Genomic DNA, 23,954 nt, shown 5'->3' on the forward strand with positions numbered 1-23,954 from the left:
AAATTTAAAACCAACTAAAATTCAGAAGTTAAACACCGCTTTTGGAACAGTAACCATAGAAGTCTTTGCTTCTGACTCAGAATACGCTCGATACCTATCCAATCACCATGAGTGGACAGATGGAGCGATGACAAAATCACGAACCTCCCTCTTTGAAATTTCGGATCTTCACATAAAAATTAAAGAGATGAACGCGTAATGAATCATCTTGTCTTCTGTTACGATCGAATCGACGCAGAGGCCGCGAGGATAAGGAGGATACACCAGTGTGAGGAGTGGAAACGAAAGCGCAGTCACAACTTTTTTTCATAAGCTTGTTTGGATGGAGAAGCGAAGTTCCTTGTCATGAAGGAATGATGGATCTATATAGAAGGATTAGGAGGGTTGGGCTTTTGGGCCAAGCATTATTGTCCCCAATTCGGACCCCCTATTCAGTAGGCCTACACCCCCATCCAAGGCCCATGTTCAATTCCAGTTTTTTCTTTTTGTTATGGCTTGCTGATTTTTTTATTATTATTAGATTAACTAGGAATATTAGGAGTAGAAATTACTTAATAATTAGAATTAATTTCATGATTAGGGGTTAATTAGGTTAATGTTTTAGGATATTAGGGAAATAATTAGAAATTGTTAATTAGAATTTAGAAATATTAGAATCCAATAACTTTAGAAATTAATTAGGAAAATTAGAATTAGAGTTTATTTAGGACAAGTAGAAATAATTTTAAGATTAGAATATATTAGAAATATTTTTAGGAATATTAAACTTTGATTAGAATAAAACAATCTTAGACTAGAATTTTGAGAAAATTAGAATAGATTTAGGATTTAGAATAATTGGAATCACTTAGATTTTAGAATTTACTTTTAATTAGTATTTTCATGTGTCATACCCCGATTTTGACCCTGAATTTTTTATTTTGTTTGGCACTTGGCCTAAAAATTCATTTGCATACATTCATTCCCAAATCCATATTTTGTGATAAACTTTGGTTATTATTTAGCTTTTTGATCATGGTGCTTTGTGATTACAAAATGGATTTTAGTTATTTGATTTTAGTTTTCAATTTTAATTTGATTTCAAATTAAGTTTAATTCCAATTTTCAATTTAATCTTAATTGTTTATTTTACTAATGATCCAAACTCTAATCGATTTTAATTTCCAAATGAATGTTAGAGTTGGTATCCAAGTAATTTTAAATGAATTATAGATTAATTTGTTTTTTAATTTGGTTTGCTGATTTGTTGTTATTAATTAAATTGATATTCAAACTAATATTGGATTATTCCTAAAAATCCACATCCATTTTTATAATCAAAATCCAAAATCCATTCTGTATCCATAATGCATTTCAAATCAAAACAATACATACACACATTTCATGACATTCAGTAACATTAAACTTTCAATTATTTCCGAACTCATTTTCATACATACATTTTCATTCAACATTCAAGCATAACAATGCAAAATCCACATCCATTGGAACCAAAATCCATTTCATATCCATTTCATATCCAAAATCCATTCAATCCTAATAAGCTAACAGATGAGAATACATCAAATTCCATTCAATACAATTTAGTAAACAATCATTCATGTTCCAATCAGTCCAAGGCATTTGTTGTTGGCTATAAGGAATGATGTAGAACTTAGAAAATTGTTGGCTGGTGTTACCATGGCTCACGGTGGTGTTCTTCCTAACATCAACCCAATGTTATTGCCTAAGAGAAATGGAAACGCTGCCAGTACTCCCAAGTCTCCATCAAAGGCCAAGGAAATCTCCAAAGAAGGCAGTGGAAAAGACAACTGCATTTGCACTACTTACTTTAGAGAAGTTGCTGTTTCGTCCAAAACGGCAGTCCCAGCCAGCAGCAGCAACAGGTTATGAAGCATATGCTATCTCAGATGCAACAACAACAGCAGAACCCTCTGCAACCAAACCAGTTGAATACCTCTCAAATCAGTTATGCAAACGTCATCTGCTATGCAGCCTTCGACGATGCGGTCGATTCTATCCAACCTGCAACGTCACAGCAGTCCATGTTTCAATTACAAAGCCACAACATAAAAATTGAAGAGAACATAATAACAAAAAAAAACATGAAGAAAAGTCAATGGAAACAAGAGGACACAACAGTCGTGCTTTGTTGTGTAGAAGCTGCGAGGATTTCATCGGTTTCTCTTCCCATCAAGAATTCTCATTCTGATGTTGACTTGCATGTTTTGATCCAGAGACTACAAGAGAATAATGATAAGAGAGAGGAAGAGGAATGTGAAGATATGAAATTAAAACCGAAGGATAAAGAGCTTAAGGACTTACTTGAGCAATGGAGATGCGGTTTCCCGCACTAAAAGTGATTCTTCTGAAATTTCACAGGATGTGTCTGGCAATGGAAACTCAGAAAGAGCTGGATTGAGTGCTGATTGTAGGACGTCTAGTGGATCGGACATTACATTGTAAAGTTCCGACGGAAGCTCTGGACTTGATACTCCCTGAGAACTTGGACTAAGAAATACCAGCATGCATCCCGCAGAAGGAATTGGCATTCCTGCAGTACTATCCTCCAAAATATTGGTTGAATCATCAATGCCTTCTCATTTAGCCCAATTGGTCTCGCAACAAACACAGACTTTACAAGCAAGCTTTCATTCATCTCAACAGGCCTTCTCCCAGCTTCAACAACAATTATAGATGATCCAGCCATCCAGTCAAAGCAATGACATTGCAGCATCGTGCAGAAGCTACTAAAACACAGTCTCAATGGGGCGGGCCTGTATCACATGCGGCCACAGCCGCTCAGGTGGCTGCACCTGCTGCCGGTACTCCTTCATCAACATTGCTCACATCCCTGTCATAAAGAATAAATTATGAATTGATAATATGAGCCATGGGAAGGGAATGGAAGAAATCGCAATCACATTTCAGGCAACAGTTAAGGCCTAGGAAAAGATGTTTTAAGGATGTTTTACCGTAGAAGATGATTCAGTTTGATCAAATGGAATAGATACGAAATTGAAAAATATGAATGCAACAAAACTTGGGAATAAATCTGACTGACAAGAGTAAAGTTCAAGGATCTGTTTTGATATTACGCTGTTTTTGCTGGTACGATTGTCATTAAAGCAAACCAGAGGTGCTTTGGTCTCCATGCTGCATAAAATTAACTACAACAGTTAGACATACTTCACCGAGTTCAGTAGTACGCATAAGAGATGAGTAAGTACCGATAATCTTACCATTGTTCTATGCCTTGGATGTCCCTAGACCAATTTGTCGGCAAGCCTTACGGTAGACCTCAAACCTGCAAGAAACACACCAAACCAGAACAAATTGCAATTTTGAGCCACATAGAGCATGGAGGTTTTGCATTGCTGGAAGTCATAGGGAGTAAAGGTGAAGTGAAAGTTAACGGAAAGATATATGAGAAAGAACGTCGTTTTATTTTAAGTGGAGGTGATGAAGTTACCTTTGTTTTTTTTCTGGCAGAGAGGCTTAAATTTCAGCAGCTCCATAATAATATCTCTACTGCCAATGTACCGTCTCCTATGAGCATGTTAGAAACCCAAGGAATGACTGAATCTGCAAGCAAGAATAGACGCTGTGTTGAAATTATGTCACGTAAGCAAAGCAAGGCCCAATCATGTCAATGCTTCCACCTGTTTAAATTAGTTCTTTAAGCGTTATGAGAAAGTGTTTGAAAGTCGCAATGAGAAAGAAGTAAGAGCAGATTTTGACACAATGAACACTTTACCGGTATTGAAGACCCCATCTCCGATGAAGAGGCAAGCGTCTGAGCTTTACACAAGAAGGACTTTCATGAGGTTCCAAGAGGATTTGGATCGGCACGCCAACATTCATGGCATCCAAAGCCAAGGACGAATACGTGGATCAGCAGCAAGTAGAATCGCCGACATGTTTGGCAATCTTGCAGCATCACACCACATGATTTACACTGCTATCATACCAGAAGTTAGCCCCTGCAGTTCAAAGAAAAATAACTGCTATCATACCAGAAGTTAGCCCCCTGCAGTTCAAAGGAAAAAACGACTCCTCCACATGTCAAGGCAAACCTCTCGGAACAGCAGAGACTTTGGCAATATCAACAACAGCATATGGCATCCCATAACTCAAATGGTGATCAGAACTCTACGAATGCTAGGCAGCAAAATTCAGTGAACAATGCAAGCAGTCCATATGGAGCCATATCAACAACAGCAACGGTCATTTCAAGCATGAGCGCTGAACAAAACTAATTGTTCCTCTCCAAGTATGCTCCTCAACTAAGCTTTCAGGGACATGTCTGTTGACCAAGAACTATGCTTTGAACAAAATGGCAGTCTGAAATTAAACAGCAAGAAGAGACGATCAAATGGCAATGCTACAAACCAAAGCCATGTGCTACAAGCCAAAGCTCCAATCTTCACTGCGGTAAAAAACACAAATTATTCAAAGTGTTAAAATCCAAAAAATTCCCAATTTGGGCATTAAGACAAAAACAAAGACGAAAGTATACTGTTCAGATTACCGTTCCAATTCCAGGCATCAAAAAGAGCAATCAACAGCTGAGTACCTAAAAGCACTTCTGGAAACTTTCTTCATTGAACCTTTGGGCACCAATTGAAACCCTAATCTGGAGCATAAAAAGAGAGAAAGAGAAATCAGTGGGGAGACGGAAACTAACGGTGAAAATTTCAAAGCAAAGAACCCTAAATTTGTCCAAACAAAGAATCCGAACCACAAAAAACCCTAACCTTCAGGGAACGGCGTGAAAAGCTTGGCAAAAGGAGGAGGATACGAACTCAACATAGCTGTCGAATCACCGCTGTAGGTGAGGCTTCTTGTTTGATTCCCTTTGAAACTTTGGCTTTCGTGTTTTGAGTGAGATGTGAGGTTAGCGGTGGATGGCGATGGGTGAGTGAGGTTAGCGATACAGAGAGAGTGAGTTTGGGCGATGGAGAGAAGAAAGAGCGATACAGAGAGAGTGAGTTTGGACGCGAGAGAGAGCGAGAGAGCGAGATGAGGACGACGACTCTCCCTCTCATTATAGTATTTTTTTTATTTCTTTCTTTATTTTGTTTTGTTTCCTTTTATTTAATTCTTTTTTCTTTTTTTAGCTGTCATAGAATAAACATTCAAAAACATAAAAATTCGTTTTAATTTCCCTAGGTTAATAACAGTTTCCTTTTTCTTAGTTTTTTTTATTTATTTTAATCCTATTTTTTTAGTTTATCTTAGTTTATATATTTAAATTAGTATTAAAATATCAGTTAGTTAGTAAGTGGTCTGGTGGAGGGGAGTGGCTTTTAGATCTTTAGTGTAGTGGGTTCGATACTCCTAGGCGTAGTTTTTCTTTCTTTTAATATTTTCTTTTATATTTATGCTTTATTATTCATATTTCTTTTTTATTTATTGTTTAATAATATGATTTGTATTTTTCTTTTAATTGCATCATGCATTCGAAACCATTTTAAAATTATAAAAATCATATTTTTCTCGATTTAATATCGAGCCCTTTTTCACACCCTTGTAAGTCGATTGCTTTTTCAAGCATCGCCGCCAACCTGACATAGCTTACTCTTGGGCTTTCTTACAATGAGCCGGTTCTCTTGCACTTACACTCATACTTTTGCATTATTTGTTGTTTGGGCCCGATTTAATTATTCCAATATTTTGAATCCCCATTTGACAAAATGTACCCCACTCCCCAGATGTGTAATAATCTTGTACTATTTTATTTCTCTATTGCTTGGTTGTTTAGTTAGATACTAATATAAGAATAAAATCAACAATTTCAAAAAATATATACAAAAATATGACTCGATCCAACGTCGAGTACTTTCTCAATAAACGAACCAACTCATTTCTCCCTCCTATTCCATCCCATTTCAAAACTTCATCAAATGCTTGATCCAACGTCAAGCCATTTTTCCATAATCAAAAACTCAAAAAATATTAATTCATAATCAAGACTTTTTCAATAAAGATGGAAGTGGAACGTGGTGTATACCACGCACTCCTGAGAGTAGGATTCGAGATGTATATCTCGCCAATCCTAGCTCTCGCCATCATCCAAATTTATCCACTTTGTTCTCTCTCAAACACTTATCCAAATTTCTCTTGAACGTCCATCAATACTTGATATAGGTCAAGTCATTTTTCACAACAAAACTCAAAATACCTAATTCTTATTTAAACACTTTCTCAATAAAGGTGGAAATGGAACGTGGTGTATACCATGCACTCCTGAGGTTAAGATTCGAGACGTATGCCTCGCCAATCTTAACTCTCGCCATCTTCTAAAACTGTCAATGCGGTTTCTTCAAACCCTTTCCCAGTTAAATTCCAAAAATACTTAATTCCTATCTTAACTTTTTTCAATAAAGATGGAAGTGGAACATGGTGTATACCATGCACTCCTGAGGCTAGGATTCGAGATGTATATCTCGCTCATCCAAGTTCTCGCCATCACTCAAAATACATCCAACCAATTAAACTCTTTCTCGTCGCCGTGCGACTAATCAAAACCCTTTTTTATAAACGAAAGGTATATTGTCTTAAGTGATACAAAACAATGTTTCGGCCACGATTGTTGAGTTGAGATAAGTGACGCTTTTCCGAATGTAGATTTATAAATCCGTTCGATGTGTGGTATGCGTCCACTCCTCATCTGTTTTGGGTAAAACAATGTTTTCGTCGATTAATACAATATAGCTTTCGCTAAAATCGACCAACAAACAAACATTTTTCTACCCAGAACTACGTAAGCCTTGATTTCTCTTTTGAGATACGTAGGAGCAGGATTTATAAATCTTGTCAGGCCCACTAATAAAAAACTTAGGTTTAGTCCTTCGTTAAAAAAATCCAAAAACATTTTCCTCTCTTTTACTCTTTCTTTCCCACCTAATAAACTGAAAAGCCTAACATTTCAAACTAACATTAATGCACACAACTGACCTAATGGTTCCCGTTGAGTACAACGGACGTAAGGGGTGCTAATACCTTCCCCTTGCGTAATCGACTCCCGAACCCTGATATTGGTTGCGATGACCATATCTTATCCTTTCTTTTGTCTTGGGTTTTATCGATATTTTCCCTTTCCTTTTTAGGAATAAATAAAGTTCGGTGGCGACTCTGTTCAGTCCATCATTGCGAGCGTGCGATTGCGCTTCGCTTTGAGGTCGTATCCCCATTTTTTTCGAGGTGCGACATCATGAAATATAAATAATTCAATATTAACCATAATTGTGAATTGATAATTTTACCCCTAGTGATAAAAATAGGCTAATTTTGTATGCTCCCTTATTTTTAGGACTTGTAAAATTTTCCAATTAACCTAGCTATTATTTCTCATGTGATTAATCTTGGTTCTAATGCATGTTTAGATTGAGTTTAAATTTTAGAATTAACTTTTACCTGAATGATTTTATTTCTGCAGTCCCTTATACTTTATATGTACCCCTCTCCCTATTCCGATGTACGCATTTACTCGCTTTCTTTTATTGCTTGATTAGCTACTCTTTAGGCATTAGGAACGTTCACCATTCCACAATCGATAATCAAACCCTTGATTCAACGTCAAGCGGTCTTTTCAAATCAAACCCAATAAACAAACCCTTGATCCAATGTCAAGCGGTCTTTTTCCAAATCAAATTCAAAAACATAATAAATGGTGATTGGGATCGTACGTCATGAGCCTTAAGCGATAAAGAAGGGATGAGACTCGAGCTTTCCTACACTCATTCTGAATACTTCGAACACAAGACGTTTGACTTGCTAGTTTGGGGCATTCACCTTTTTCAAAACTTTAAAACAATTCAACGCATTCAAACTCTTTGTTTGAGCCTTAGGGCGACACAATCGAAAACCCTTCTTCAAGGTAATAAAATCAACCAAACAAACAAACCATTTTAAACCCACGAACTACAAGGCTCTGATTTCTCACTTCAACAAGTGAGCATACGTAGGCACGAGGACCCAATCATTGGCGAGCACACTAATTTAAAATCTACCTCCACTCCGCAAAACCTTTAGTAAGCAAGCATTTGATAAATAACACCCACATAAGCGCAAACATCCTAGATGGTTCCCATGGAGTACCATGGATGTGAGGGGTGCTAATACCTTCCCCTTGCATAACTGACTTCCGAACCTGTTCGTGGTTGCGATGACCATTCTTTGGGATTTTCTCGATATTTTCCCTTTACTTTGGAATAAATAAAAACCTATGGCGACTCTATATTTTTTGCATAGCGACATTAGTCATTAGGTTTAATTCTTTTCGTTGATTTTGCTTTGATTAATATGGTTAATGATCGATTTCACCATAATTTTTCCATTAGGTTAATTTGCATTCAATTGGACTATTGTGTGATTGATTTGTATAATCATATATATTAGAATTCAATTCTTGATATAGGTTGTTAATTTCCCATTCAATTAGTGTGTTCTCTAATTCATGTTTAGCATTTTAACCTTTAGGATTAATGTTCACTTTAGTTGTCCATTTAATTGATTCTTTGGTTTATGATCATATTGTAAATTGAAAATCCCATTTCAATTTAGGTGATGAATACTTTGTATGTCTAATTTCATTTGCCATGATCATAGGATAGATCTTTGATTGTTTTTCTTTGATTAATCCATTACCTTTTGAATCGATTCTAACCATTGTATGTACTTATATATTGTTGCATCATTCTCATTCATTCGACTTTATCTCATGCTAACCTGTTTGTTCTTTTGTGTCTACATTTTGACTTTGAGGTTCAAGCTCACCCTTAGCTAGCCATGCTACTAACATATCCCATAGCCTTGTATCATTTGAAGTACCATGCCACTTGTATGCCTTAGGCATGGTACATAGTTAATAGTTTGTAACTTGTATTTTCCTTTCATTCCCTTAGGTTGTATTGTATGGATCCATCCCCCCATTGTGGATTTAATGTTCCCCCACCCCATGATCATGTAATAGCTTAGATTCGATGCTTTCTAGTTAGTTCACCATGCATGTTAATAATAAAGATAAAATACAAAACGATAAATAAAATATTTCAAAAGAAACAAAAGGTACTTAATTCAACGTCAAGTTGTTCTTCCGAATAAAACTCACACCATTGCAACGTGAATACTTGGTCCAACGTCAAGTATTCTCCATCCGTTCCATGATCCATTCTATCATTTCTTCTCCATTCTCCTCTCAATCTTCATTCTATCTCTCACCTCTATTCTTCATGCACTATTTTCATAATAAATTCAAATACTTGATCCAACATCAAGTTCCTTTTTCAAAACCATTTTCATAACAAATTGGAATGCCAAATGGGGTGTACGTGTTTGTACACAACATTCAAGTAATTGGGTTGTCGGCCGTACCTAGCCCGAGGATCCGACACTTGACTTTCCCCCTTAAAACATCTAATAATTCAAACAAGTTAGATCTAGGTGCTAGGAGGGAGAAAAATAATAGTTAGGACTTCATTGTTCTCTCAATTCCCAAGTACTCTGATCATTGATCGTACTTAGTCAAGGGTCAGATACTTGTCGCCCTCTAAGTTCCAATGATTAGACTTGCCAAACTCCTTTCACAGTTCAAATCTCTTTTGGACTAAAAAGAGTGGTTAGGATAACATTGTTCTCTCAACTCCCGAGTTATTGGACCGTTGACTGTATCTAGCAAAGGGTCTGATACTTATCTCCGTACATAAAATAAACCCTAACAAATCAAATCATCTTTTGCCTTAGGACTTTCTCTTCAAAAACCTTTTGAAAATAACATGTTACTTCCGTTCTACTGTGAACGAAGCTTAAGCCTCCATGTGTGAGCAAGTAATGTTTAACTGCCAGAGCGCGAACCAAGCGTATCCACTTTACCGCAAACAAGAAAATACTTTTCGCTCCCATGATAGAGTATACAATCAAGTGAACAGTAGCGTGAAACCGTCAGTACTATTTAGTAAAAACAACCAAATAAATACACCATTTTTAAGCCGAACTACGAAGCTCTGACTTCCCTATTGCACGTATGAGGATACGTAGGCACAAGGACCCAAATCCTTGGAGAGCATACTAACTTAAAACTTATTTTCTCCTCACCTCATTCCCAATAGCAAGCAATATACAGATAAACAACATCCATACGCATTTGATACGAGTAAGTGGTTCCCATGGAGTACCATGGATGTGAGGGGTGCTAATACCTTCCCCTTGCATAACCGACTTCCGAATCCGCTCTTGGTTGCAAGACCGTTTCTCTCATTTGGGGTTTTATCACTATTTTCCCTTTCCTTTGTAATAAATAAAATCCGATGGCGACTCTATATTTTTCGCGGCGCTTCAGGTACCCAATCAACAATATTACTTTACTTCTATCATCCAACTTCTTTTTAGTAGCACCTGAAACATGTTTGTGACAAACATAACCAAATATCCTGAAATGACTCACACTTTGCTTATCACCAGTCCATTTCTCAAAATGAACAATTTCCTTCAACTTCTTAGTTGGACACCTATTGAGTACATACGCTGAAGTGGAAACACTAGCATTGAACCTTCTTATTGTAAACCTTCTCATTTCCCTTATGATGTTTCTTCTCATCAGAATTGGAGGCTTCTGACTTATGAAAACCATCACCATGTCTCTTCTTGGCTTATGACCAAGACTACTTCTGTCTCTTTTTCCCAAAAGACGCCTTCAGAGCTTGCTCTACCTCTCTTTTAGAGGTTCTCTCAGTCAGACGCAACTCTTATGCCTCTAGACTGCTCTGCAACTCTTCAATCCTCATGGTGCTTAGGTCTTTAGAATGTTCAATTTCTACAACAATGTAATCTAATTGAGGAGTAAGAGATCTCAGTACCTTCTCAATGATTACTTGTTCTGACAAAGTTTCTCCACAAGATTTCATCTAATTGGTATTCAGAATCACTTTAGAGATGTAATCGAGTATGTTATCATTGTCCTTCATGTTGAGATTCTGATACTACTTACATAGAGACTGAAGCTTCACCTTCTTCACTGATGCATCATTGTTGTAGTACCATACCAGTGTGTCCCACACAACCTCCACCTTCATCGAATAAGGGGTTTTCTCAAACACGTTCGCATCCACACACGGATGGATGTAGAATAACGCCTTTTGATCTTTCTTCCTCGTTTCTCTTTGTGCGTTTCTCTGTGCTTCCATCGCATCCACCACAACTAGAACATAACAATCATTGACGAGATCAAGAACGTCTTGAGCGCCAAACAACACACACATCTAAATCGATCATTGATTCTAATTATTTCCATCAAACACTAGAAACTTTATATTCAAGCTACCATACACTCGTGTTTCCTTGTGAATCTTTCCTATGAATCGAACTAGAGCTCTAGATACCAATTGTTGGTGCACAAGATTGAAGATGAAGATGGAGAGATAAGAGAGAAAAAAATAGTTCTAATTAACTTCGAGAGAGAGAGAAAGAAACTCTATTCACATTACATTATGAAATTTTGTTATACGACTTGTTTATATACACAAACAATAATGTCACGTAGGCAAGAAATGCTAACCTATGCTAATTGAACAGTGCACCTTCTGAAAATTTAAACACCGTTTCTATAACAATAACCTTAGAAACCTCTACTTCTGAGTCAGAATACTACTTTTAAATATGAATTGCTTTTAACAACTATTAGTCCGAAGAGAATTGCGGATAGTCGTTGAATACACTTGTCGTTTAAATCAATCGTGATCATCAAGAGGAGAGTCCCTATAAACTGAGAATGTTATGGAAGAATTGAAATTACTTCAGAGTATCGTAGTCGTTTAACTGGCCCAAAACAAAACTAATATCTATTTTTATGATTTTTTCCATAATTTTTTTAAAATACGGAAAAAACACATATTATATTTTTTTTTCTCGTTTAAGAATACAAATTTAATAACAATTTGAAAAAAAATAAAATAAAAGAGTTATTTTTAACATTGCGGGATGCTAAATAGAACTATAGGGTGCTAAGTAGATTCTTCATGGTAGAACGTTTTCACATTATTTGGCTTATGTCTAGTCTATATAAACGGCGCTTAATTAGTTGACCATTCCTTAGAAGGAAATCAACCTTATCTCTAATTTTGACCATATTACTAAAATTTAAGTTTGGTAGTTAAAATGATTGTAGATTAAAATGAGTGCTTACTTAAGATTTTCTCAATTTGAGATAGTACTACAATGTTTCTTTATATAACTTTCTAAATGTAGATGAGATAGAAATAAAAAAGTTATGGAGATATTTGATGTGTAATACGCGTGAACTCTCACACACACCACATATAGAACCGAAAGCCTTCTCTGTATCACTCTTCTGCTAAGCGTTGACTTCATTCAAATCGAGTCAATGTTTTCATCTTCATCATCATCCTCAACTCCTCGATGGATACACGACGTCTTCATCAATTTCCGAGGCGAAGATACTCGCAAAACCTTCGTTTCACATCTCTACGCCGTCCTCTCAAACGCCGGAATCAACACTTTCCTCGACAACGAAAAGCTCGAAAAAGGAGAGGACATTAGAAACGAACTGGTTCAATCGATTGGAGTGTCTCATATATCAATTGTCGTTTTCTCGAAAAACTACGCCGAATCTAGTTGGTGTTTAAACGAATTGGATAAAATCATGGAGTGTCGTAGAACTCAAGGTCAAGTCGTTTTGCCTGTGTTTTATGATGTTGATCCTTCGGTTGTTCGGCATCAGAGAGGTGAGTTTGGTAAAGCTTTGGAAGTTAGTGCTAAAAGTAGATACATCATTGAGGAAGTGATGCAGAAAGTTTTGACTAGATGGAGAAAGGTGTTGACTGAAGCTTCTAATTTATCTGGCTGGGAAGGAAGCGCTTTCAGGTAGCTTAATTAATGCTTGCTTTTCTTGTAGTTTATTGAGCAAAGGGATAACCCTTATTTTGTTTCTGAAAAGGGAAAATTACTAATCTTTTGCTCCAAAATCTTAAATATTCTTCTAGTAAGTAATTTTTAGTATAGTTTTTAGTGATGTTTTAGTGCTATTAGGCGTGTGTTTAGTTCTGCGGTAAAAAAAAAACATTGATTCTGAGTGACTTCATTATGTAAGAATGATTCTGACTAAAACTGACTTAAAGATAAAATGATTTATATTTGTATATATTTTTGTAGAAATGAGTTGAAAAATAAGTTTCTGTATAAAAATCATTGATTTAGACTCAAAAGCTATAAATCCTAACTTCAAGTAAAATTAATTCTAGAAAGCAGAATCAATTTTACTCGAGCACGGTCAAACATGTTAAAATCAATTGTACGCATCTAAAATCAATATCAATTGTAAGTGTTCAAACATACACTAGATAGTGTTTTGACCAGCATTTGGAACTTGTATGTGCCTTTTACTATATAGTCTTTTGATGTTTATACTCATTATGTCTGATTCATAATTATTATATTGAAGGAGTGATCGTGAATTAGTGAAGAAAATTGTTGAGGCCATTTTGCCAAAACTAGACAACACATCCTTGCCGATTACTGATTTTCCAGTTGGATTAGAATTCCATGTGAAACAAGTGGTTCAGTTGATTAAGAAACAACCGGGCGATGTTTCTATGGTAGGGATCTGGGGCATGGGAGGATCGGGTAAAACAACTGTAGCCAAAGCCATTTACAATCAAATTCATCGTACATTTGGTTGTATAAGTTTCATTGAAAATATTAGAGAAGTTTGTGAAAAGGATAGTAGAGGGCACATTCATTTACAACAACAACTTCTTTCGGATATCCTTAAAGCAAAGGAGAAGATACATAGTATTGCGTTGGGGACAACTAGGATCCAAAAAGTGCTTTCCGGAAAAAAAGCACTTGTTGTACTTGATGATGTGACGGATTTTCAGCAAATAAAAGCCCTGTGTGGAAATCATAAAAGTTATGGTTCTGGAAGTGTATTAATTGTTACAACCAGGGATGTCCACATACTTAAGTTACTTAAGGTTATCTCTGTCTATGAAATGAAGGAAATGCACAAAAATGAGTCCCTTGAACTTTTCTGTTGGCATGCTTTTAGACAAGCAAGTCCGAGAGGAGGCTATAGTGATCTCTCAAGAAATGTGGTTGCTTATTGTGGAGGGTTACCACTGGCTCTTGAAGTCCTTGGATCCTACTTATTTGAGAGGTCAAAACAAGAATGGATAAGTGTACTATCAAAGTTAGAGAAAATTCCCAATGATGAAGTGCATGAGAAACTGAGAATAAGCTATGATGGTTTGAAGGACGACATGGAAAAGGATATATTTCTTGACATATGTTGTTTCTTTATTGGTAAGGACAGAGCCTATGTTACAGAGATACTAAATGGCTGTGGATTTTATGCTGATATTGGAATAGCTGTCCTTATTGATCGGAGCCTCCTAAAAGTTGAGAAGAATAACAAGCTTGGAATGCATGATTTAATAAGAGACATGGGAAGAGAAATTGTCCGCGGAATTTCTGCTAGAGAGCCTGGGAAGCGTAGTAGGTTGTGGTTTCACGAGGATGTACATGACGTTTTGGCAAAAAATACTGTAAGAACTTTCTCTATATACAATTTCAAACTTTTGATTATCCTTCATATTCTTATCAAGATCGTCAAATTCTGTTTGTTTTTTGTTTTTGTTCTTCATGACTGTTGGCTGAGTATTGTGGGATTCATAATCCTAGTGTGTTTTTCCTTCTAACATTCATTACAAGCGTGCTTGGGTTCTGCCATTTTATGCATCACTTTCTAGCAAGCAAATAAAAGGCATTTCCCGTTTCTTACCTCAAGTTTTTTACTTCACATGCAGGGAACAGAAACTGTTGAGGCATTGATTTTGAACTTGCAAAGAACAGGAAGAGTTAGCTATAGCACCGATGCTTTTCAAGACATGCAGAAACTGAGACTTTTACAACTTGATCGTGTTGACCTCACTGGAGATTTTGGTCATCTTTCCAAACAACTGAGATGGGTCAATTGGCAACGACCTGCCTTCAACTTTGTACCAAACGACTTTGATCAGGAAAATCTCATTGTTTTTGAGTTAAAACATAGCAATATTAACCAAGTTTGGAAAGAAACCAAGGTATAATTACATTTTCTTCAAAAATGCAGAAGTTGAAGACAATACTATTTGCTGCCACCTTTTCCTCCCTCATTTTCCTCTCTAATTTTTCTTTTAAACAATTATTTTCTTGCAGTTGTTGCAGAAGCTAAAAATTCTCAATCTCAGTCATTCCAGGCACTTGAAAAGCACCCCTGACTTTTCAAAGTTACCGAATCTAGAAAAGCTCATTATGAAGGACTGTCCAAGTTTATCCAATGTACACCCTTCCATTGGAGATCTCAAGAATCTCCTTCTCTTAAATTTGAAGGACTGTACAAGTCTTGGCTATCTCCCAAATGAGATCTATCATTTGAGATCAGTGATAACTCTCATCTTTTCTGGTTGCTCAAAGATTGACAAATTGGAAGAAGCTATAGGGAAAATGGAATCCTTGAAAACTCTAATTGCAGCAAATACTGGTATCAAACAAGTCCCCTTTTCGATTGTTAGATCAAAAAGCATTGGATACATATCCCTTTGTGGATATGAAGGATTATCGCGTGATATTTTTCCTTCTATCATTTGGTCTTGGATGTCACCAACAATGAATTCCTTAGCACGTATTCCCCCTTTTGGTGGCTTGTCAATGTCTCTTGTTTCCTTGGATATAGATAGTAAAAATTTGGGTTTGGTTCATCAATCACCAATACTTAGCAGCAGCTCAAAACTTAGAAGTGTCTGTGTACAATGTCACTCAGAGATTCAACTGAAAGAAGAATTAAGAAGATTTCTGTATGATCTTACTGAGTTGGAAACATCACATGCGTCACAAACCTCGGATCTTTCCTTTAAATCTATTTTGATTGGAATGGGAAGTTGCCAAATAGTGAATGAGACTCTTGGCAAGAGCTTATCGCAGGTTCTCTATCCTTCTACCTTTTATGATATTGATTTTTAATAAAGATAACCTAGAATGATATCCCCTTGCATTTGTTTCCTTAAATGGGATTTTTCTTAAAGATACAAATTATTCAAGTATCTATCGGATAAACTAGTATAAATGACAGGGTCAGACATGTAGCATAGAAGCGATTATTTTTTTAGATGACTATATTCTTTTTTTCTTCTGTAGATTCTATAATTTTCTTTAACTCTATTTCAGTATTTCCATTAGTTTTCTTTTTTTATCGACTATATTTATTTCATTTGTTTTTGTCTACATTCTTTTTACTTATACATATACATGTTTAACTTGAAAACGAGAATTGACTAATTTCTGAAGTCACATAAGTTAAGAGCTTTAGATATATAAGGAAAAAAGGGATCATAATTGTTGAGAATCCGATATCAATCAATTAGTATTGATTGATATTCAATTAGTCATAAGTGTAAATTATATATTATCTATTGTGTATACCTCTTTTGCATATAAATATACAGTATGTGTGATCATATTCGAAAAACAGAGATGCAATTACAACATGGTATCTAGAGCTGACATTCTGGCGAGATAACCATACCGTCAGATTCGTCTCCTTCCGGTTGGTCGGAATCCGAAAACCCCGCCGCGATCTGCCGTCCAATGCGCCCTTAAGCGCTCTCCCGCAACCCGCACGAGAATCTCACTCACCTCCCTATGGGAGATACCGATTCCGTCACGTTCACAAAGGTTTCATTTATCCCGTGTGAGAAACTAACTGGAACAACCAACTACAACATATGGGCTGGTGCTGTCAAAATGTGATTTCATGGTCAAGGATATGAGGATCACTTAACTACAAAATCCGATAGTATTCTCGCCGCCAAACGCGATAAGTGGAAACAAACCGACGCTTCTTTATGCATTGTGTTATGATTTTCCATAGCAAATAATCTCCAAGCACAGTACCAAACCTTTACCACTTGCTATGAGGTTTGAGAAAAGACTAAGAAAGTCTTCTCTAATGATGTCCATAATCTTTACGGCGTCATCACCAAACTCAACACTTTGAAATTGGAGAATATGAATATGCAAGCCTATCTGAGTAAGCTTGACGCGTTAATGGCAAATTTCACAACCCTAATGTCTTTTACAAAAGATGCAACAACTTTTGTTGAATAACAAAGTAAGTATTTCATGATCATGGCACTTGCCGGACTATCATCAGAACTTGATTCCGTTCGGAACCAAATTTTATCAGGATCCAATGTTCCTAACTATGATGCAATTAGTGAACAACTTTTGCGCTTGGCTACCCCTCATGCTTTTGGACCGGTTTCTATCCCATCTCCCACTGAATCATCTGCTCTTGCTTCCCACTATCATGGTCGTGGTGGACGAACTGGAGGACGGGGTGGACATCGTAATGGTATTCGTTGTAACTATTGCAATCGTTATGATTACATTGAAGCTGATTGTCGTATAAAGGCAAGAGAACAACAACGACAACCACGGGTTGCTGCCGTTGTTCAACCGGATATCACTAAAGACGTCATTATTCCCGCCACTGACTACAATGATTTCCTTCAATTCAAGGCAGTCCATCAACCATCATCATCTGCCGCTGTTGCTCAGTCGGGTAATCCTGGCCTTTGTCTCTACATCTTCTCTTGATCCTTGGGTCCTTAACTCTGGTGCCTCTGATCATATGACTGATAATAAATCCCTTTTATCTCACTTGTCTTATTTTGATTCTTTGCCTCTGTCACTGTGGCCCGGATAGTTCTAAAATCAAAGTTCATGGCCTTGGTCAGACACATCTACTTTTAAACTTGTCTTTAGAGTCTGTCCTTTACATTCCTGATTGTCCTTTTGATCTAATATATGTTCACAAGCTTACTCGTACTCTTGATTGTTCAGTCCTTTTTAATGATAAATCTGTCTATGTCCAGGATTGACTTATAGGACAGACGATTGAAGCAGAGAGTGAATCTGAAAGATTATATCATCTATCTCCACCGGTGGCATGTGCTTCTATTGCTTCTCAAGACCTTACACATCAACGTTTGGGTCACCCTAGTCTTAATAAAATGCGACTTTTAGTTTCTAATTTTTCTAAGCTTTCATCTTTTGAGTGTCAGTCCTGTCAATTAGGCAAATATACTCGTAGTACTTATTGTCAACGAGTAATTAAAATTGTTGCATCACCGTTTGCTTTGGTTCATTTTGATATTTGGGGTCCCAGTCGCGTGAAGTCTACTTTAGGATATTATTACTTTGTAACTTTCATCGATGATTTCTCTTGATGCACTTGGTTATTTCTAATGAAATCATTCAAATGTCTTTCGTATATTTCGAGAGTTTTATGCTGAAATTAAAACCAATTTAACACTTCCATTAAAATTTTACGCACTAATAACGCTCTTGAATATATGTCATCCCAGTTTCAATCCTTCTTAACATCACAGGGAATTATTCATCAATCATCATGTGCTCATACACCACAACAGAACGATGTTGCTTAACGGAAGAATCGTCATTTGTTGAAACCGCACAGACTATTTTATTTCACCACAATGTACCTCTCCGTTTTTGGGGTGATGCTCTCCTCACAGTATGTCACCTTATCAACCGAGTGCCTTCATCGGTCCTTCAAGATCATATTCCATACTCTATTTTGAATCCGCAATATGATCTCTATCCCATTCCTCTTCTCATTTTTGGTTGCACATGCTTTGTTCATGATCTTAGTCTAGTAAAGATGAACTTTCCGCAAAATCTCTCAAATGTATTTTTCTAGGCTACTCACTTACAAATGGGATATCGTTGTTTTTGTCCTCAACTTCAATGATACATTGTTTCCTTCGATGTTACATTCTTAGAAGGTTCCCCTTTTTTCTCTGCCTCGATGTCATCCGATGAGATTTGTAATTCAGATGTTCGAGATATCCCTTCTATCATCCCCACACCCATTAAATCTCCATTGCAGGTCTACCAGCGACAAGCACCCTGTCCATCGGAAGTTATATATGATATTAATCCATCAGCACCACCTCCTGCTCCAACTGTTCCTCCAACTATGTCACCTGAGCTTGACCTTCCAATAGCATTGCGAAAAGATATTCGATCTCATAACCCAAATCCTAAATATGTTTGTGTTTTAAATTATGACCGTCTCTATACCTCCTATGTTTCTTTTGTGTCTGCTTTGGATTCTGTGTCTATTCTTAAGTCTACAGGTGAAGCTATGACTGATCCTAATTGACACCAGGCGATGGTGGAAGAAATGGTTGCATTGCATTCAAATAACACTTGGGACATTGTTACTTTACCTTCCGACAAAACTACAGTGGGGTGTCGATGGTTTATACTGTGAAAGTTGGACCAGATGGTCAGATTGATCGTTTCAAAGCTCGTTTGGTAGTTAAGGGATACACACCAATATTTAGCCTTGATTATGGTGACACTTTTTCTCCAGTGGCCCAGATTAGTTCAGTCCGTCTCTTCCTTGCAATGGATACTATTAATCATTGGTTGCTTCATCAGTTGGACATTAAAAATGCCTTTTTACACGGAGAATTGGAGGAGGAAGTGTATATGGATCAACCTCCAGGTTTTACGGTTCCTGGCAATTCAAGACTTGTTTGTCGGCTTCATCGTTCTCTTTATGGGCTGAAACAGTCTTCACGTGCTTGGTTTGGTCGATTTAGTTCTGCCTTGATACAATTTTTTTTCATTCTGTTTTCTTCCTTCATTCTTCCACCGATCAACGCATCTTTCTTGTGGTCTATGTTGATGACATTGCTATCACTGGAGATGATACAGAGGGTATCCAGCGACTCAAAACTCATCTTTTCAAAAACTTTCAAACAAAAGATTTAGGTCCACTCAGATACTTCTTAGGTATTGTAGTTGCTCAGTCCTCATCAGGCATAGCAATTAACCAACGTAAGTATGCATTAGGCATCCTAACTGAAACTGGTATGCTTGACTGTCGTCCGATTGATACTCCTATGGATTCCAACGTCAAGCTTCTTCCGGGTCAGGGGGAGCTGTTGAAAGATCCGGGAAGATATCAACGTTTAGTGGATAGACTCAATTATCTTACCGTCACCAGACCGGATATTACTTTTGCAGTGAGCATTGTGAGTCAGTTCTTGAACGCTCCTTGTGATACTCATTGGAATGCAGTTATTCAGATTCTCAGATATATAAAGAATGCACCAGGAAGAGGCCTATTATATGAAGATAAGGGTGATGCTAAAATCACGTGTTATTCAGATGCAGACTGGGCAGGATCACTGTCGGATAGGAGATCCACTTCTGAATATTGTGTTCTTATTGGAGGAAATATGATCTCATAGAGGAGCAAGAAACAAAACACAATTGCACTATCTAGTGCTGAAGCTGAATATCGTGCTATGGCAGCAGCATCGAAAGAGCCTGCATGGCTTAAGAATTTGCTCTCAGAACTTAGGTTGGGAGACCTTCAGGCCACAAAACTCATATGCGACAATCAAGCGGCACTTCACATTGCATCCAATCCGATTTTCCATGAATGGACCAAGCACATAGAAATAGATTGTCACTATGTAAGAGACAAGGTACTCTCAGGAGAAATAATCACAAAAATTTTCAAATCTGAAGAGCAACTGGCTGATATGTTTATCAAGTCTCTTAAGGATTCTCGAGTGAATTATATTTGTAACAAGTTCGGATCATACAATATATAAGATCCGGCTTGAGGGGGAGTGTTGAGAATCCGTTATCAATCAATTAGTATTGATTGATATTCAATTAGTCATAAGTGTAAATTATATTATTACCTATTGTGTATATCTCTTTTGCATATAAACAGGGCCGACCCAATCATATCGGAAGCCACTTTCTAATTAAAAAAATGGGCCCAATTTTTTTTTAAAATACAATTATAATAATTAAAAAAAATATATCAAAAATACAATTATGTATTAATTAAAAATAAATTTAATTATAATTATTGAGTTTTGATCAATCTTGATTTTTGTATGTAGAGTTTTTATCATAATATTTCTTTTAATTATTGAGTTTTTTTAATAATATTTTATTTATTTTTAATAATATTTATGAAAAAAAATTGAAAATTACAAAAGTTGGGGCCCTCTAATATTTGGGGCCCTGTGCTGCAGCACATGCTGCACTTGCACAGGGCCCGCCCTGCATATAAATATACAACATGTGTGATCATATTCGACACACAAAGATACATTTATATTTATATTTATATGAATGATATGCCAAGCTCTAATTCAACAGTTGTATTTTTAAATATTTTATTATGTACTACAATCTAACAAGAACTAGCAGTAACTTGATATTTTCTTACAACAACTAAATTCGAAAAGTTTTGGTATATATGTTATTTCTCCTCAATATAAGCAGGAACCGAGAACTGGTACAACATTACACTTTATTAGAAAATAAAGCTTCGAGAAGCATATAGTCTGCTCATAGCCATTTTATTTACATGAAGAAGTGATTTACTTGCTAGAATAGACTCTTTAATGAGGAAACAGACTGTTCTACAGAACTGATAGCAGTATCTTTTTTAATGTTTTGAAAAGAAAGTGTCTGACAGGCCGAAAATGATGTACAACATTACACTTTATTAGAAAATAAAGCTTCGAGAAGCATATAGTCTGTTCATAGCCATTTTATTTACATGAAGAAGTGATTTACTTGCTAGAATAGACTCTTTAATGAGGAAACAGACTGTTCTACAGAACTGATAGCAGTATCTTTCTTAATGTTTTGAAAAGAAAGTATTTGACAGGCCGAAAATGTTGGGATTTTTTAAAACTTCCACGTCGAACAATATATGGTCTGAACATGTGCTTATAAGTGGGGGCAATCCTCACCCTATAAGTCGCTTTTGTAGGGATGAATTAAGTCCAACCACATTTTTTAAGATGATACCATATTAGAGTTTGTCCTAACTCATAGTTAAAAAATCGACTTTAAAACTGTCTTGTAAGGTGTGGGGTGTCACTCTATATAAACTCTTACAAGGTTCTATCTCCAACTAATGTGGGACTTGGGATCTTCCCAATATAGAGGAATGACAGTAGCAGGGTTGTGGCAATAGAGCTAGCTAGGCACTGTAAAATTCCAAAATTTGTCTTAAAGACAACAACTAGATAAAATAAGTATAGTGTTTTTAGCTAATAATCTTGAACTAGAATAAAATAAAAATTGGAAGATTGCTTGCAGTTGTGACTTTGAGACTCAAAGCAGTTAGAGGATACAATAGATGATTGAGGAGTGAATTGGAGTGATCCAATGCAAACAGGCCAAATGTCTGGAGATGCAAATGAAACAAACTAAGAAAATGATAGAACCTTAAGGAAAGAGAAGCATTAAGATCATATGGAAAGTGAGAATAAGTATGTAATAATAAGATGAAAAACAGACCATTGGCATATTACAAGTAAAAAACGTGTTTGGCTATCCATTTTACGAAATAGTTTTGCAGCTATTGCTTGTTTTCTTTCAATCAGTATCTTTGTATGTATTTTATTTTGTGTAGCGCACTATTTTGACAATGTCCATTTGCATGCATAATTACATAAATAATTAAGCATTTGTTCATGATACAGGGATTGACCACCAATAAGTCTAGTGCTTCTTTCCTTCCGAGAAACAATTTACCCGCTTGGTTAGCCTATACATCTGAAGGACCTTCAGTATGTTTTCAAGTGCCTAAGGATAGTGATTGTGGAATGAAGGGAATAACTTTATGCGTTGTTTATTCATCAACACTTGAAAGCATGGCACCTGAATGTCTCACTAGTGTTTTGATCATTAATTACACAAAATTCACTATTCAGATATGCAAGAGAGACACAGTAATGTCCTTTAATGATGAAGATTGGAAGGGTGTAGTGTCAAATTTAGGAGTTGGTGAAGATGTAGAGATTTATGTAGCTTTTGGGCATGGATTGACAGTTAAGGAGACTACTGTCTATCTAATATATGGTGAGTCAACTGTAATGGAAATTGAGCCATCAATTACTGTGGAAGTTGAGCCAATACCTGAAGTGGAGGTGCAACCATCACCTGATGTGAAAACAGAGCCATCACCGCCATCACCTGGAGCGGAAGCACAACGATCGCCTGATGTGAAAATGGAGTCACCACTTACTGTCAAGAATGAGCCATTACCGAAACCAAATGAAAAAATCTTTGTAAGACTTGCAAAGAGAGTGGGCGGATGCTTATGTTTGAACCATAACTGAGATCTCAGCGATTTCCATCAGGAACGCCTTTATCCTTGTTAGAATGAATGACATGCTTTTTACAATTAGTCACATGTAAAATTTGCCGCATTTATTGCTAATGTGATGGAATTAACAATCACATTAACTTGTATTTATTGTAAAACATTATAAATTCAGCTTTGTGTAGTCTCATTTGACACACATAATTCAAATTCAATAATCCTGATATGGGGGTTTCCTTGTATGTGTTTGGTAATAGTTTTCTTGAGGGAGGACAGAACAATTCTTATGTTTTATCTATATAGATGAGATCTTTGTGGTGTTGTTTGTTTCAATTAATGTGTTTCTGGAAACTGGTAAGAGTTTCATTTCCCATTATTGCAGACCTCGTGATTTCTTTACTAGACAAGGCTTGATGCTATGAAACTGTTACAACAGTATTGAAGTGAAAAGGGAAAATGAGGAATTGGTAGGTAAATTCCTTCATTTGTGACTTATAATTTATTGTCTTGTTAGAGCCAATAATGGAAAAGGTAGTTGGATTTTACTAGCTTACTGCAGTTATATCTGTGTGAAATGTAGGAAAACTGAAGAGTTTTTACATGTAATCGGTAATGTTTCTGGTGTACAGGTCAACAGATTCCAGCCTCGGCGACTTCAAGTGTTTTGTGGAAGAGATGCTAGAGCACCTTTGGAGTCAAGAAGAAGCTCAAAATTGAG

General features: G+C 36.4%; 2 protein-coding genes across 2 annotated transcripts; one reads left to right on the top strand and one right to left on the bottom strand.

Annotated features, from left to right (window-relative positions):
* Window positions 1-1,566: 1,566 nt before the first annotated feature.
* LOC127135687 (uncharacterized) lies at window positions 1,567-2,595 on the bottom strand. Its single transcript, XM_051062338.1, has 2 exons — window positions 2,326-2,595; window positions 1,567-2,025 (listed from the first exon to the last, which is right to left on the bottom strand). The coding sequence occupies exons 1-2, from the start codon at window positions 2,550-2,552 to the stop codon at window positions 1,902-1,904; spliced, it is 351 nt and encodes a 116-aa protein (XP_050918295.1). The 5' UTR covers window positions 2,553-2,595; the 3' UTR covers window positions 1,567-1,901.
* A 9,578-nt stretch (window positions 2,596-12,173) lies between these two features.
* Window positions 12,174-23,478, top strand: LOC127076552 (disease resistance protein RUN1). The gene is made up of 5 exons (XM_051018235.1): window positions 12,174-12,882; window positions 13,460-14,561; window positions 14,823-15,098; window positions 15,214-15,978; window positions 22,614-23,478. The coding sequence occupies exons 1-5, from the start codon at window positions 12,383-12,385 to the stop codon at window positions 23,250-23,252; spliced, it is 3,282 nt and encodes a 1,093-aa protein (XP_050874192.1). The 5' UTR covers window positions 12,174-12,382; the 3' UTR covers window positions 23,253-23,478.
* Window positions 23,479-23,954: the final 476 nt, after the last annotated feature.

The sequence above is a fragment of the Lathyrus oleraceus genome, chromosome 4, assembly GCF_024323335.1.
Source record: "Lathyrus oleraceus cultivar Zhongwan6 chromosome 4, CAAS_Psat_ZW6_1.0, whole genome shotgun sequence".
In the NCBI taxonomy this organism is placed as follows: Eukaryota; Viridiplantae; Streptophyta; class Magnoliopsida; order Fabales; family Fabaceae; genus Lathyrus; species Lathyrus oleraceus.

Coding starts and splice junctions, on each gene's coding strand:
- LOC127135687 (XM_051062338.1), bottom strand. CDS start 2,552: ATGCCAATTCCTTCTGCGGGATGCATGCTGGTATTTCTTAGTCCAAGT. Junction 2,026..2,325: donor ACCGCATCTCCATTGCTCAA/GTAAGTCCTTAA, acceptor GTGACGTTGCAG/GTTGGATAGAATCGACCGCA.
- LOC127076552 (XM_051018235.1), top strand. CDS start 12,383: ATGTTTTCATCTTCATCATCATCCTCAACTCCTCGATGGATACACGAC. Junction 15,099..15,213: donor AAGTTTGGAAAGAAACCAAG/GTATAATTACAT, acceptor ATTTTCTTGCAG/TTGTTGCAGAAGCTAAAAAT. Junction 15,979..22,613: donor TTGGCAAGAGCTTATCGCAG/GTTCTCTATCCT, acceptor TTCATGATACAG/GGATTGACCACCAATAAGTC.